We start from the raw sequence: 15,588 nt of genomic DNA, 5'->3' as shown, positions 1-15,588 counted from the left end.
AGAGAAATCGGTTTTCAGCTACTGCAGAGAGCCGCACAGGGCATCCTGTAATTGCCCCTCTGTCCGACCGCACCGATTCCCTCTGCTGTTGCGGTCCCCCCTGTCTGCTGGGGCCCCCTACAGGAGGACTGGTGGTTCCCCCTCCCCCCCCTCATCAGTGGCCCTGGTCTAATCACTCATGTTTTCTTACAAAATGGGCCACACACATCCCATTTGGATAGCGCACACACAGAAAGAACACTTTCACTAAGACTTACGTGGTTTCCTAGGACTGTTTACCAACTGGATTATCCAGAACATCACCCGACAGAAGAAGAAAAATGCCGGTATCACACAACACCACCATGGGATTATACATCCTAAAACAGAAAAAAAAAAGAAAAAAAAAAAAATATATATATATATATATATAGATATATATATATACACACATACATACATACATACATTACAATACAATACATGTAATATATATATATATATATATATATATATATACACACACACACACACATATATACATACATACATACATACATGTAATATATATATATATATATATATATATATATATAATAATCTGGTTGTGTTGGTCAACATAACAATAAAATGCTAGGACAAAACAGAAATGTCATTGCCTACTTTAAAAAAAAATAAATAAAGGATTTGACATCACCACCTTTTTTTAAATTTCATCCATAAATTTGATAAAGTGTGCAAAACTGAGTGTCACATGTATATTTTCTCTCCACGTTGAATATTCTTAATTCATACAGAATAAAGTGAAAACGATCATAGGAAATAAATACATATTTTCTATGAGTTTTGGCACCATCTAGTGGCCATAATACAGTATTTCCATATGCAGTACATGCAGTTTTCCAAAATGAATAGTTTATCCACTTCATCTCTGAAAGGTTTTACCCCCTTAATGACCAGGCCATTTTTTTTTTGCAATTTGGCACTGCGATACTTTAACAATTGCGCGGTCGTGCGACGCTGTACCCAAATAAAATTGATGTCCTTTTTTCCCCACAAATAGAGCTTTCTTTTGGTGGTATTTGATAACCTCCGCGATTTTTAGATTTTGCGCTATAAACAATTCTCAGATGTGGAAAACACACAAGGCTGCATAAGTTCTGGAGCTCCTCAGGTTCTAAAGAACCCCAACCGAACCCTGAGGATCCAGTCTATCCAGGAAGGGGACCCCGGACCATAGGGGACTACAAAGCCCAGCAGTCGCCATCTCTCTGGCCTAGGAGGCCACAAGGCTCTTAAGGTCTTTCTGCCATATTGTAACTAAGACCCACAACCTCTGGTGAGTGCACACCCCCATTATTCCTTAAAGCCATACCACAAGTACCAGCAGTTGGACTACTGGAGGACCCAGCACAAGCACTTGCACTTTCTCCCCCTTTGGCTCCAAAGTTATTTTTTATGCACTTAAGTCACATATGAACTTTATTTGGACTTATTTGGCACTTATTTGCACTTTAAGGCACTTATGTGATTTGATTGACTTTTTATAACCTGATATTTTATGACCATTTATTGATTTTACACTGTAATTATTTGTGATTTATCACCATCCAGTCTTTGTTATTTATTGAGTTCTAAAAGTCATCACTTTATTTACGTATTCAATCTACATTTATCACTTTTTATAATTAATTTATATTTGCCTCATACATTTTATCCAGTCTATTAACAAGCAATTGTTTACCCCTGGCTACTAACAGCAAGCGCTATAGTAATCCCAACTACTTTGGGGTTTTTCTTACTCATTTAATATCTATTCTATAGCAGCTGCTACCACCACCCCTTCCCTTATTTATATATCTATTCTTACACCCCCCCCCCTCCAAGTAGGCCATCCATAGGCGCGAAGAATATACACCTACTGGAGTATATACCTTTATCACAAAATAGCGCAGTGCTGAATAACAAAAAAATGACCTGGTCATGAAGGGGGTAACGCATTTCGGAGGTCAAGTGGTTAAAATAAGCTGGACTTGGGCTTAAGAAGTGACATCATTTTTTTACAGGGGGGTCAGGAGGGCATAATACTGGGATGGGGAGGGCACAGTACAGGGGGGGCAGGAGGGCAAAGTACAGGGGGGCAGAAGGGCACAACACTGGGATGAGGAGGGCACAGTACAGGAGGGTCGGGAGGGCACAGTACAGGGGGGTCAAGAGGGCACAATACTGAGATGAGGAGGGCACAGTACAGGGGGGTCAGGAGGGCACAATACTGGGATGGGGAGGGCACAGTACAGGGGGGGGGGGCAGGAGGGCAAAGTACAGGGGGGGCAGAAGGGCACAACACTGGGATGAGGAGGGCACAGTAGGGGTCAAGAGGGCACAGTACAGGGGGGCCAGGAGGGCACAGTACAGGGGGGTCAAGAGGGCACAGTACAGGTTCCAGGATGCTGTTCAGGACACAGCCATCGTGGGACAGCTTAGTAAAAAGCATGACTTGCCCAGCAAATCTGGGACAGTTGCCAAGTATGATATAATACAAGACTGTAATGGGGCCCCCATGCACCTGGAGCAATGCCAAGGGGTGCCCATGCATTAAGACAGCCCTGACTGGGGTTACTGCAAGACTGGATCCTTCCTCCTTACCATAGAAAGAGACGATCACTGCAAGAAACTCCTTAATGAACCCCAGAAGATTGTCCGCCGTAGTGAGGGCTTCGTTGAAGAGGCTGGGTGTTTTGGAGCGCTGGTCTCCTGAAACCAAAATATACAGCAATCATTTTTTAATGATATACAGCTGCTGGATAAATATATAAAATTGTTACATATTCCACAATTTTCATACAATTTTATAATTAGCTCTGACCTATACCAAAGTGCTGTACAGAGAGCACTAAGTCGGTCACATCAGTCTCTGTACCAGAGGAGCTTACACTTTAATAACCACCTCCCACCCGGCCACTGTACATATACGGCTGGGTGGGAGTCTTTTCCTTCTGATCGGACGTTCCGGAACATCCTGCAGAAGGAGAGAGATCGCGCCGCCGCGGACACGCGCAGCGGCGTGATCTCGATGTGCCTGTGTCCCTCGGGCACAGAGCAACAAGTTTTGGCAGGAGGGCCCTGTGATTGGCCCTCCTGATCACATGACGGCGGTGTCCAATCACAGCTGTCATGTAATGTAAATACAGCCGTTGCAGTCTCCTCACACAGATCCTGCCATTGAGGAGAAGAAGATGATCTGTGCTTCAGCCAGGGGATCAGTGAGTTTTTCTAATTACTCAATGATCACAGGGGGGGTCTGTGCTGGTAATCAGAACATTGATTACCAGTGCAGCCCTGGAGGGGGGGGGTGCCACTAGAGCCACCAGGGATGCCCACCCATGACCACCAGGGATGCCCACCAGGGATGGCAATCAGGGCTCAGAGAGCCTGCCAGTGGTGCCCTCCCTATCAGTGCTGCCCACCAATGCCATCAATCAGTGCTGCCCACCAGTACCCATTATTGCCATCTATCAGTGCCGCCCACCAGTGCCCATTATTGCCCACCAGTGCTGCCTATCAGTGCCCATCAGTGCCGCCCATCAGTGCCGATCAGTGCCGCCGATCAGTGCCACCTATCAGTGCCGATCAGTGCCGTCCGATCAGTGCCCATCAGTGCCGCCCGATCAGTGCCCATCAGTGCTGCCTATCAGTGCCCATCAGCGCTGTCTATCAGTGCCCACCAATGCTGTATATCAGTGCTACCTATCAGTGCCCATCAGTGCTGCATATCAGTGCTACCTATTAGTGCCTATCAGTGCTGTATATCAGTGCCACCCCATCAGTGCCTCCTCATCAGTGCCTGTCAGTGCGGCCTCATCAGTGCTCATCAGTGCAGGAAAAAACGTATCTATTTACAAAATTTTATAACATAAAACAGAAATTTTTATTTTTTCAAACTTTTCGATTTTTATTTGTGCACCAAAAAAGAAAAAACCTTGCGGTGATCAAATACCACCAAAAGGAAACTCTATTTGTGGGGAAAAAATGACACAAATTTGGTTTAAGTACAGTGTTGCATGACCGCGCAATTGTCATTCAAAATGCAACAGAGCTAAAAGCTGAAAATTGGTCTGGGAAGGAAGGTTGTTTAAGTGCCCAGTATTGAGGTAGTTAATGTCAAGCATGTCAGGTTTTTTGGATTCTATTCCAGGACTGGGAAATGGCAGTTCTCTGGTGAGTTTGGCAGAGGACATCACTGCAGATAAGGTGGTTAAGGCTATTGATAAGCTCGCCTTTAAGAAGTTGCCCGGGCCAGATGGACTGATAGCCGAGTTTTACAAGCATTTTAAGGTTACTCTGGCCCCGTTTTTGGTGGAGGTTTTTAATGGCTGCCTAAGAGAGGGTTCACTCTCTCCCTCCATGCGACAATCTGCAGTTATTCTTCTGTCAAAGGGTAAAGATTCTTCGAGAATTGAGAATTGGCGGCCCATTAGCCTTCCTAATGTTCATAGGAAGATATTGGCAAAAATAATTTTCTGGCATTTATCGTCTGTAGCAGGCAATCTACTTTCTCACCACCAGCACTGTTCGATTCAGGGTAGAAGCACTTTTTCAGCGGTGTTAGCTGTCCAGGAGGCCCTGGAACGATGCAGGGCTGCAGGCTGGAGAAAGTACCTGCTGGCATTGGATCAGGCTAAAGCTTTTGATTGGGCCAATCATGAGTACCTATGGCTGCTTCTTGGCAAGTACGGCCTGGAGGGGGGATTAATTGATTGGCTGAAGACTTTGTACAGAGGAGCTGAAAGCTTCATGCTGGTGAATGGTTGGATTGGACAGCCCTTTGAGGTTGGCTCGGGTGTGCGTTAGGGGTGTCCTTTGAGTCATCTGCTATACCCGCTCGCAATCTAACCCTTCATCAGGAGGTTAGAGTGTGGACCGTTGTGGGGGTGCCTTTGGACATTCCTGGTGAGCCCCCTTTGAGGGTTGTAGCCTATGCTGATGACGTGTCTGTTTTCATCTCTGGGACAGAGGAGGCGAAGGAGGTGGTCTCAGTGATGAAGCAGTATGCTGAGGCATCCAGGTCAAAGATCAATCAGGATAAGAGTGAAGTTTTCTGGATGGGAGAAGAAGGCGATAGCTTTGAGCTTCCGGACACCTTCCCAGAGCCCCGACAGGAAATTAAAGTTTTAGGCATCAAATTTGGTCCAAGCGATTACGGTCTTGCAAATTGGGAAAGCAGGCTACAAGATGCCGATGCCAAGGTTGCCAGCTGGAAGGAATGGAAACTCTCTTACAGGGAAAGGATTAACCTGATTAAAACTTACCTGATCCCGATATTTCTGTATGTCAGCTTTGTCTGCGTTTTGCCAGTGTCTCTCTATGCAAGGATCTACAGCTGTTTCTTCCAGATGTTATAGGGGAACAAACTGAATTTCATTAATAGGTCTGTAACCTACCTTCCCAGGTGGATGGGTGGCCTAGGTATGGTCAACCCGGTGATATTCTTTTCTCTGATGTTTTTGAAACAATTTTGGTAACATGCTGGCAGAGGAACCGCCTGGGTGGGTTGGAATTTTTCAGTCCTGGTTCAGGCCTTTTCTGCGAAGCTAGGAGAATGGTGGGCCAGTGAAAAGTCTGAGGGTCCGACATGGTAAGCTTCCTGGTTATTTTGACCCGTGCCTGAAAATGCTTCAGCAGTGGCGAGTGACAACGGAGGAAAGTAAAGCCCCGTACACACGTACCGATCGTCGGCCGACAGAACGTCCTACAAATGTTCGCGGCTGGTGTGTTTGTTGTTTGTCTGTTGAAAAGTGCTCAAAACTTGCCCAGGACATTTGTCTTCCGACAGAAAATGACGTCACTACGTTCCACGCACGTTCGCCGCTACAAAAGAGGAAGTGAGTGTTTGGCCGTGACCCTTCTGGGCATCTCGCGCTGATTTCGGTAGCATTTGTTTGGTTGACGACATTTCGCTATTTTCCGAGACATCGTTCGAGAATTTATTATGGCGACCGTGAATTCGTCCGTTGCTGTCGTTAGTGTTGGAGTTTTGGCTCTGAGACGACGTACGAGCAATAGGAAGAAGAAGCGGACCTCCTGGACGAAAAATTGGTTGCTTAACCGTGATCAATTTTCTCATATGTCCTTGCTGAGGGAGCTCCAGGAAAATAATCCTGATGACTTCAGGAATTATTTGAGGATGACGGATCCCATCTTTTACCGTCTTCTTGCCCTGGTGTCCCCCTATATTCTGAAGCAGGATACTTGTATGCGGCTTGCAATTACTCCTGAGCAAAGGTTAATTGCGACGTTGAGGTATCTTGCAACAGGGAGAAGCCTGCAGGATCTGAAGTTCACCACAGGCATCTCCCCCCAAGCACTGGGAGTCATCATCCCTGAGACCTGCTCTGCCATCATCAAGGTCTTGCAGAAGGACTATATCAAGGTATGTTTGATTTTTTACATTACATTACATGTATTACTAGTTTCACCCGAATTATGATGTTTTTGGATGTACAGCAATTGACACAGGCCATTATTTGTAAACTACCCTCTGTCCGCATGCACATAGTAGTAAAGATGTAGATTATCTTTAACCATTTGTAAAATTACCCACTAACCACCCCACCATTCTCTCCTATGTGTCCCTAAACGCATTGCCTGTTAACAGTATGTCGAATTTATCTAATTTTATTGCTTTCCCTCAAACAATTATTCCTTGGCCAATGTTTTAGTACCTAGTTAATGATTTATCTAAAATACATCAGTCCATCCATTCCCACCTATGATTCTGTATGTTTATGTAATGATGTTAAAACCTTCACTGACCACAAGCCCTTATTGATGTATAAATGCCCAGTTTTACTTACCCATCCCCCACCCACATGCTAAATCTCAAAGTCAGCATATACCAAAGCTCAAGTTCAGAGGTCTTCAAACTATGGCCCACCAGTTGTTCACGAACTTCAATTTCCATCATGCCTAGTCATGTCTGTGAATGTCAGAGAATTACAAGGCCTCATGGGATGTGTAGTTCTGCAACAGCTGGATGGCCGTAGTTTGTAAATCTCAGCTCTAGCTGGTGAGTATAATGGGCCATACACACTAGAAGATTGTCAGAACAATTTATCCTTCCGATTTACCAAAACCAAATAATATGAGGTCCAACAAACACTTTCAAATCCTATGCAATCTGGTAGGCCCTTGCACTACATAGAAAAGGTAAATCTGCACGAAAAAGTCTTCAGAGAATCTTCTAGTGTGTATGGCCCTTTACAATATAAGAACAATAGGAGGTTGAAAATAAATGTATGTAGATGTTACATCCCCATATCCAAACCTTTGCCTTCCTGTTGTATATTTTTTTAGCAAGTTGCATAAGCATTTAACAGACAACTGTGTGTGTAATTAATAATGTGATGTGCTCAAGCACTAATTTTATTTTTTTTATTTTTTCCCCACAGTTTCCTTCAAACGCAGAGCAATGGCTGGAGATTTCTGATCAATTTCTGGAGAAGTGGAATTTTCCCAATTGTGGGGGTGCTATTGATGGGAAGCACGTCCGCATTGTCCCCCCTCCGAATTCCGGCACATTTTTTTATAATTATAAAGGTTTTTTTAGTATAGTCATGCTAGCCATAGTTAATGCAAACTATGAGTTTATTTTTTTGGATATTGGCAAAAATGGCCGCAATTCGGATGGGGGAGTTATTGATCAGACGGAGTTCGCTCGTCGTCTAAAGAACGGCACTCTGAACCTGCCATCCAGGGAGCAAACTGTTGAGGGTATGAGCTTTGTGTTTATCGCAGATGAGGCTTTTGCGCTTGGGGAGCATCTCATGAAGCCCTACCCTCAGAGGAACCTCACCCCAGACCAAAGGATTTACAACTACCGGTTGTCCAGAGCTCGCAGAGTTGTGGAGAATGCCTTCGGGATAATGGCCAACCGGTTCCGGATATTCCTGACGTCCATAAACCTGGCACTGTACAAAGTGGATAATGTGGTCTTGTGTTGCTGCATTTTGCACAACTTCCTACGCAGGAATGCACAAAATTATGTATTGCAGCAACTGGATACTGACCCTGCTATGCCAGGTACAAGTGGAGAGGCCCAACCTTCTAACCAAGTGGAGTCCATGACGTCAATGGAAGTTGGACGGTCAGCATTGGCATCACACAGGGCCCGTCAGATCCGCCAGGAATATCTGGACTATTTCGTGGGGAGAGGAGCTGTGTCCTGGCAGCAATCACTGTCACACACCCATTAATCTTGTTAAAGATTGGACACACAAGATAAATGTCAGAGATATATTATTTTTCAACACATTAAACAAAAATTGCAATGATTCTGTATTGTGGATTATAATCATTTGGGCACATATGCCAAACACAATTATTTGGGTTAATCATGTGTTATATATGTGTGACTTTGGAAGGGTTAATACATTCATCAGTGTGTTTCTTGACTGTAGTCTCTCACCAGCTGATCCAAAGTGATGATGGCCATGTGTTATTTTTTAGCCAGTGGTGTAAATACAAGGGCCTTCTGCACCCCACAAAATGTACACAAACCCTGTCACATTGAGAACTAGGTCACACCCAAGGTTCATCTAATGTCACCTTACATTGGTGTTCATTGTCCAGAAGTTGCCCATACTATATATTTCATATACTACATTAGGGTATTAACAAAGTACCTACACCTGTTATGTTGTGTTCATTTATGACATCCTTCTCACTGCCCACCAATGTTAGGATATGTCAGTGTTATGTGAAACTTGATCATTGTTCATCTCAAAGTGTTATATATATAGGTAATGGAAAGTGAACTAGAGCAACGAACAAGCATTACACTATAGATTACACTGATCTCCCTACACTGATTGCTACTGGCAATATCAATGCCATATTGAATCCTAGGACTGCTAGTACCTTGAGTGTTGAGTCACACTTATGCGATGCGGGAAGTCTGCGACTTTGCAGCCTTCCAGCATTGCATAAGGGTGACCCGCCACTTACTTTTTGCACAGGATTGTATTCCACAAGTGTTAAGCACTGTGCGATCCAATCCAGATACATCAGAAATAAAGGGTCATGTGCGACTTGTATGCGTGTTCAGTGCGAATGTAGCCATACAAAGTGTATGTCTCAATTCACACTGCACTCGCACAAAAGTCGCACATGATGCATTTATTCAGCCGCATCAGGATAGGATCGCACAGTCGTTCAAACTTGTGTGATCCGATCCTGTGTGAAATGTCAGATCGCACTGTGATATGCGTTAAAACTGGGGGTATCTTTAACATTTCATTGACACCTCCAGCAACTCGCATATGGCAGTGTCCAAAATGCTTTCATTAACATGTAAATATGGGAATAGGACAGCCATCATACATTTAGTGCTTCTTTACACAGCTTTAGACCTCGACCCCCCAACGAAAGTCTAATAAAGAATTGAACACACATTGTTGAATGTAAAAACGTTTTAGTATCAAACATTCACAGGGTTAGGGTTAGGGTTAGGGTTAGGGTGTTGTAAAGTGCTTTTCCCAAACTTGGGTACACTCTTTAACATCTGAGTGTATTTAAAATGCCATAAAACATTATAAAAAATTTGTAACATCAGGAACATCCCAATACAAACATTAAAAACCTAGTAAAATTGTGGCTTAAAATTTGCCAATCATGTCCACAAAATTGCGCATTTTGATTTGTAATGCCGTTGCAGTCTCCTTTATTTGTTCCAGGTCTGCGCAGCATTGGAGAGCCTCATGGGTCAATTTGGCTAATGTGCAACTATGTAAAACATGGTCTGTAAAAAATAAAAAAAAATGAGTCAATGTGAATCACCTACATGAGGTCATAATAATAGAGAAACATTTGGTGTCCAGGTAATCTTAAATTCCTCTCGAGTTAATACCTACCCTGTTCTTATGCTCTTTTGCCCTAGGCTCTTCTTCTTCCTCCTGTCCTCCTCCGATGCTGTTGCTGATGATTCTGCCGGTCTCCTGAGCTTACTATAGATTTATTAGGGGTGTGAACGCATGATGACGTCATTGTGAGGGCATGGTCGTAATGTATATATATTAAGATGCAGAGACCAGAGACGGGCAGAATGCACGGCAACAGCATCGGAGGAGGACAGGAGGAAGAAGAAGAGCCTAGGGCAAAAGAGCAGACAACATAAGAGCAGAAGATTGGACAGCAGAAGAGTGGAGAGGAGAAGATCCAAAGAGCAGAGTGGAGAAGACCGGATGAAGATATTTAAGAACATTTCATAAACGTCTCCTGTCGTTATTCACATACACTTCCATTTATGTGGTTAATGTGTAGGGGTACTATGTACCCCATACCCATTCACATAGGGATTGGGGTCTGGGATCTGGGGGCCACCCTTTGTTAAAGGTTGCTTCCAAAGTCCTAGGAACCCCCTGGCCGCATGACCCCCCAAAACCACCAGACAGGGTTGTGGGGATGAGGCCCTTGTCCTCCTCTACATGGGAGCAAGGTGCTTTTGTGTGTGCGGTGCAGAGGCCCCCTGGCCCAAAGCAACAAAACCCCCCCATGTTGAGGGCATGTGTCCTGCTGTGGTCCAGGGGGTGTTTGGTCCGCTTGCTCGTTCTCTTTCCTGGCCTGACAAGCTGCATGCTTGGATAAGGGTCTGGTAGGGGTTTTGGGGGTAACCCACGCTGTCTTTTTGTTGTGGGCATACCCTCAAACTCAATACCACACACAAAAGGCCTGGTTGTAAACTTGGGGTGGACACCCACGGTGGGTTCTTCAATTTGTCTGTGTACTTCCCCCTCAAAAATCTTCACAGCGCAAGTGGCCCCGCAAGTCAGAGCATCCTGATCCGACTTACGGTGCCACTTCCATTCAAATAAAGAGGCTCCCATAGGGAACTAGTGTTGACAATTGGAGGCTAAAAAAACACTGATAAAAATCATTATGAAAAAACCTACGTGGGCACACAATTGGCTCTCTGACACTTGGTCCAGGATCGTCCACATTTTCGGAAGTGGCTTCCACGCTGCTTGGCAAGTTGCCAGGAGATCGGGGTTCTGACATGGCTGGGGATGCCACATCCTGGCATGATGCAACATCTGCAATGTAAATTTGTAAGGGAATACAAGAATATAAGGTTAAACAATCATTGCAAATACACATATTTCTATGATCCCACTACACAAAAATCTGTGCCTACCAACCTTCTTGTTGCTCTGGTGTCTCATCACTTGTTGGCTCCACCAGGATTATTTCCGGAATAATGTCTTCATCTACATAATACAAAACATTGGCCGTATCATAAAAGTCACAAGAGGTACATTTGTTAGGACATGGTGCCCTGCTTGATAGCTCTTTTAGTAACAAATATGAAGACATGTACATGGTTATCTACGAAAAATATGGTACATTAATGTTTGACAGTGCATAGGAACCAATTACCTTTAGTGGAATCTGTGCCACCTTCTGTGCCCATGTCCTCATCTTGTTCGGCAACTGCCGATGGAGCTGCCAGACCTCTCCTCCTCCTTTCCCATAGTTTGGCACGGAGTTTTCGTTTTTCTCCTATTTAAAGGTTTGAATAATAATCTGTGATTAATAGGAATGTTTGCAGAGAAGATTCGTGCAGGAAAGAACGTTCGTTGCAACACAATACATATATTTTTAACTATGGCTTCCTGACTTTTAATGTCATATACTAAAACATCATCAATAGATCGATCTAATCACGACATGACAACTAAAATGAGTAATCTAACTTTTTACATAGACATTATAATCTAGACATGTTAATACAACATACACCAAATTATAAAAAACATATTGCATGATTAAAAAAAAAATTAATAAATAAAACTTACTTTTTTTCAAAATCCGATGGATTTGGGAAAGCTGATCCTGCTCACGGTGTTTCAGGTCGGACCACCGTTTCCTAATCTGATCTTTCGATCGCTCCACACCGAATTTTTTTACCAAACAGGCCACCACCTTATCCATGATGCCATCTTTCCTGGCATTGGGCCGATCGTAATTTGCCAACTTGCCATCATAATCCATTTTTTCTAAAATGGAGACCATCTCCACCATTTCTGGCTTTGACATGGGTGTAGCCCTTGATTTTCTGGTGGCCCAATCACTTCGGCCCCCACTTGATGAACTCTGAGATCTTTCAGACATTCTTCTTGATTAAAAGATTGTTCCTCTGCTTCAGGTGTGAGTGTCGCATGTAGGCCTGATCTTCGGCACGTACACACCCCTGCACAAGCCCGCCACTGGAGGAGGAGTTGACGCCTGCGCTGTATTTAAAGGACGCCAGATCGTTCGGCCGACGATTCGCTAGCGGACATATCGAGAGTTGGAGCACGATCGAGCGGCGAATCACGACTTTTCCCCACAAACAAAGGTACGACTCTTTTAATAGAAAGTGTGTGTTTTGGGCCCTATACAGCTTTTATTAGGAATATCTTTATTATGTGCCAAAATACATGCTATTTTAATATGTTTTGTGTTGTTTTGTGTCTTGCAGGCATATACTGTCCTGCAATATGGTGGACAATTACACCACCCACAACTTTCTCATCAGTTTCATTGATGAGTTCAGGCAACTGCCGTGTTTGTGGCAAGTGAAGTCCGCAGATTATAAAAATAGAAAACTCAGAAAACAGGCCATGGAACATTTGGTGGCCTTCTACAAGCCCGTCTGTCCTGGGGCAAATTTTAATTATATCCGCAAAAAAATAAACAGTATTCGCACTGCCTACAGGCGGGAGTTAAAAAAAATAGAAGATTCCACCCAGTCTGGAGCAGGTGCACGGAATGTATATGTACCACGGCTGTGGTACTATGATAACATGCGGTTCCTGGCAGACACCATGGAATCCAGGCCGTCAATTTCTACGCTGCCTTCGACTTCGGCAGAGGGCTCAGTGTCTGTAGATCCAAGCCAGGATGAGGATTTCCTGGAGGAGAGTTTTACTCAGGTATGGCATTTCACAATATATTGTCTGCTAAAATGTAATCATGTAACAAAATTATAAGCTAAACCATAATTGACCCTTTATGTAAACGGGCATAGCAAGGGGTTGGCATGACAGGCAACCGCCAGGGGCGCAGGCCAAGGGGGGTGGGTCACAAAAACATTGGCATTGTTTTATTGTTTATTTTAACAATCCACTCAGCCTGCACACCCCAGAACCCCCAGTTTGCAGGCAGATTCATGCAGGTGTAAAACATTGAGAGCTGCTTCATGCAGGTGTAAAACATTGAGAGCTGCTTCATGCAGGTGTAAAACATTGAGAGCAGCTGAGCCAAAAGACCAGGAGACTGAGACTGCCTCTCACTGCATCCCCAGCACACCTCTGGTCTTACAAACACTGCTGCATCCCCAGCACACCTCTGGTCCTAACAAACACTGCTGTAGCCTCAGCATTCCTCTGGCTCAACCTTTTTTAATACAAAACTAACAGCTCCTGCAAATGATCCATCCATCCTTGCTTCCATGTCTCTGGTCTCTCACTGTGGGTCAGCAAGGCAGGTGGCTTCCTTATTCCTGTTTCCCTGCACTGCTTCACCCTCAATGCCCTACATCAAGCCCTCTGCAAGTTCAGGCCCCTCTCTCTCTGCAACCCCCTCCTCTCTCTCTCACACCCCCTCTTTCTCTCCCTCTCTCTATCTCTCAACCCTCTCTTTCTTTTTCACACCTGAGACAATGATTGCCCACTAGAGAGCTCTACACTGGGCAAACAAGGGGCAAATTAGAAACTTTTAATGCCCTTTAATTTTTTTTGGGGGGGGTGGGTTACAGTTTTACATTGATCTTGGGGGGGGGGGGTTGTTGCCAAATACAGCTCCTCAACAAGGGCACTGGAGACCCTAGATACGCCACTGTATGTAAAGTCTGCTATTTGTTCACAATAATATAACAAACATGACTTTTTATATACACTATAACATTCTAATCAATTGTTCATTTCATCAACAGGGAAGTGTCACTGAGGAGGAGCCAGGTTGCAGCCAGGAGCCTGGGGAGCCTGCGGAGCCTGAGGAGCCTGTGGAACTATTTCCACCACCACCTCCTCCTGCCAAACGGAGGCAAAAGAGGAAGCACGTGGATGATATCACAGACGAATTTATCCAGGAGGCCACCATAGCCCTACGTCGGAAACCGGAGGCCAATGAGTCCTTCGGCAACATGACGGCAAAAATTTTGGATAAGGTGGACCCCAGGCAGTGTCAGTATGCCAGAAAAATTATTCTTGATGTGCTGCAAAAGGCTGAAAACGGCATACTTACTGAGCACAGCCATGCATGCCAGGAGCACCCGTGCCCTCCACCTCCACCTCCACCTCCACAACACCCACCACCTCGCCAAATGCCACATGGCCAGTGGCAATATGGCCAGCAGGATCCAAACCTGCCCTCATGGCAACCTGATTACAGTTACCAGCAACTTTAATTTTTGTAACCCCCTATTATTTATTTTACCCCTGTTTGCCAGTTTCTAGTTTAATTTTGTCCAAATGGACCTTTTTTATGTTTAGTTTATTATACGGAAAGTATTGATGTTTGCTTTGTTTTTTTTTGCTGAGATCCAAAAAATAAAGAAAATGAAAATAAAAAATGGCCTATCTGAATTTGTTAATATGTTTAATATTGTGCATAACCTGAAAAATATGTTTTAGACATTAATTCATACAAGAATAAAGGGTCATATCAATAGTTAGATCTTTGGTGTGAAAATACAAAAATAATGGTGAAGAGTTCAAATTATTTAATTATAAAATTTGATAGAACAGATAGAATAGACAAACATTATCTTCATCATAACAGAACACATACCTTTTTATTAGAAAAGTATGGCATTATGAGCAGAATCTTCCTTCTTCTCACATTTATCAAGATGAGCATGTGCTCCGCATTTCACCTATTTCTTGGACTTCCGCGAGCCGAAAGTTCTTTCTGGATAAAATGTTGAGTTTACTAGAGAAAATTCTTCCGGGAACTCATTTGGTTTGATCATGCGTGTTGGGATTTGTAGCTGTGTGTCGGCCGAATTGTGTACTGACAGGCGAACAATCGTCCGTTCTGGTGTCGGCATACAAAAATTTTCATGTTTGCAAGAAAGACTTTTGTCCGCGGATTGTGCGCAGACATCTGTCGGAGGCACCATACTAACACGCGTACAATCGGCAGATCTTTCGTCCGCCGACGTTTGTATGCCGACGATCGGTACGTGTGTACGGGCCTTTAGTCTTTTCCTAGGAAGGCCCTGGAGAGGAGGGTTGTTGAATCTGCTTTTAACGAGCCACTGGCCTTGAGGGATTGCCCAGGCCCTGTTATGAGGGAGCGTCTGCGTTTGATCAATCTGGAGAGAATCCCTTTGAAGTTTCGGGATTTGGCCTGGCTCTCGTTCCATGTCAGACTCTATGTGAAGGGCAACTTGAAGCACCGCTCTGCGGAGAACCGTGGCTGTCCAAGAGTGGAGTGTTTTGCGGTGTGGAGGAGATGATGGACCATTTGATGCTTCAGTGCCCCTTCAATATAGAAGTTTGAGCGGGTGGGTGGGGCTATGGGTTAGGGATCGACCGATATAGCTTTATCATTGCCGATACCGATATTTTG

The 15,588-nt window shown here is 44.3% G+C and overlaps 1 protein-coding gene across 1 annotated transcript in view; it reads right to left on the bottom strand.

The window, feature by feature from the left end:
• The window catches only part of LOC309568069 (uncharacterized protein), a gene marked incomplete at its 5' end in the record, with an annotated part of 109,541 nt that overhangs the window by 29,331 nt on the left and 64,622 nt on the right, over positions 1 to 15,588 (bottom strand). The window contains 2 exons of the mRNA XM_082273639.1: positions 258 to 359; positions 2,626 to 2,733. Coding sequence (XP_082129765.1) covers positions 258 to 359; positions 2,626 to 2,733 — 210 coding nt within the window. The remainder of the gene's footprint in view (positions 1 to 257; positions 360 to 2,625; positions 2,734 to 15,588) is intronic.

Source organism: Pelophylax lessonae (assembly GCF_965119305.1).
Source record: "Pelophylax lessonae genome assembly, chromosome: 1".
In the NCBI taxonomy this organism is placed as follows: Eukaryota; Metazoa; Chordata; class Amphibia; order Anura; family Ranidae; genus Pelophylax; species Pelophylax lessonae.
Note: the sequence above shows the minus strand (reverse complement) of the source record. Positions and strands in the feature narration are given on the sequence as shown.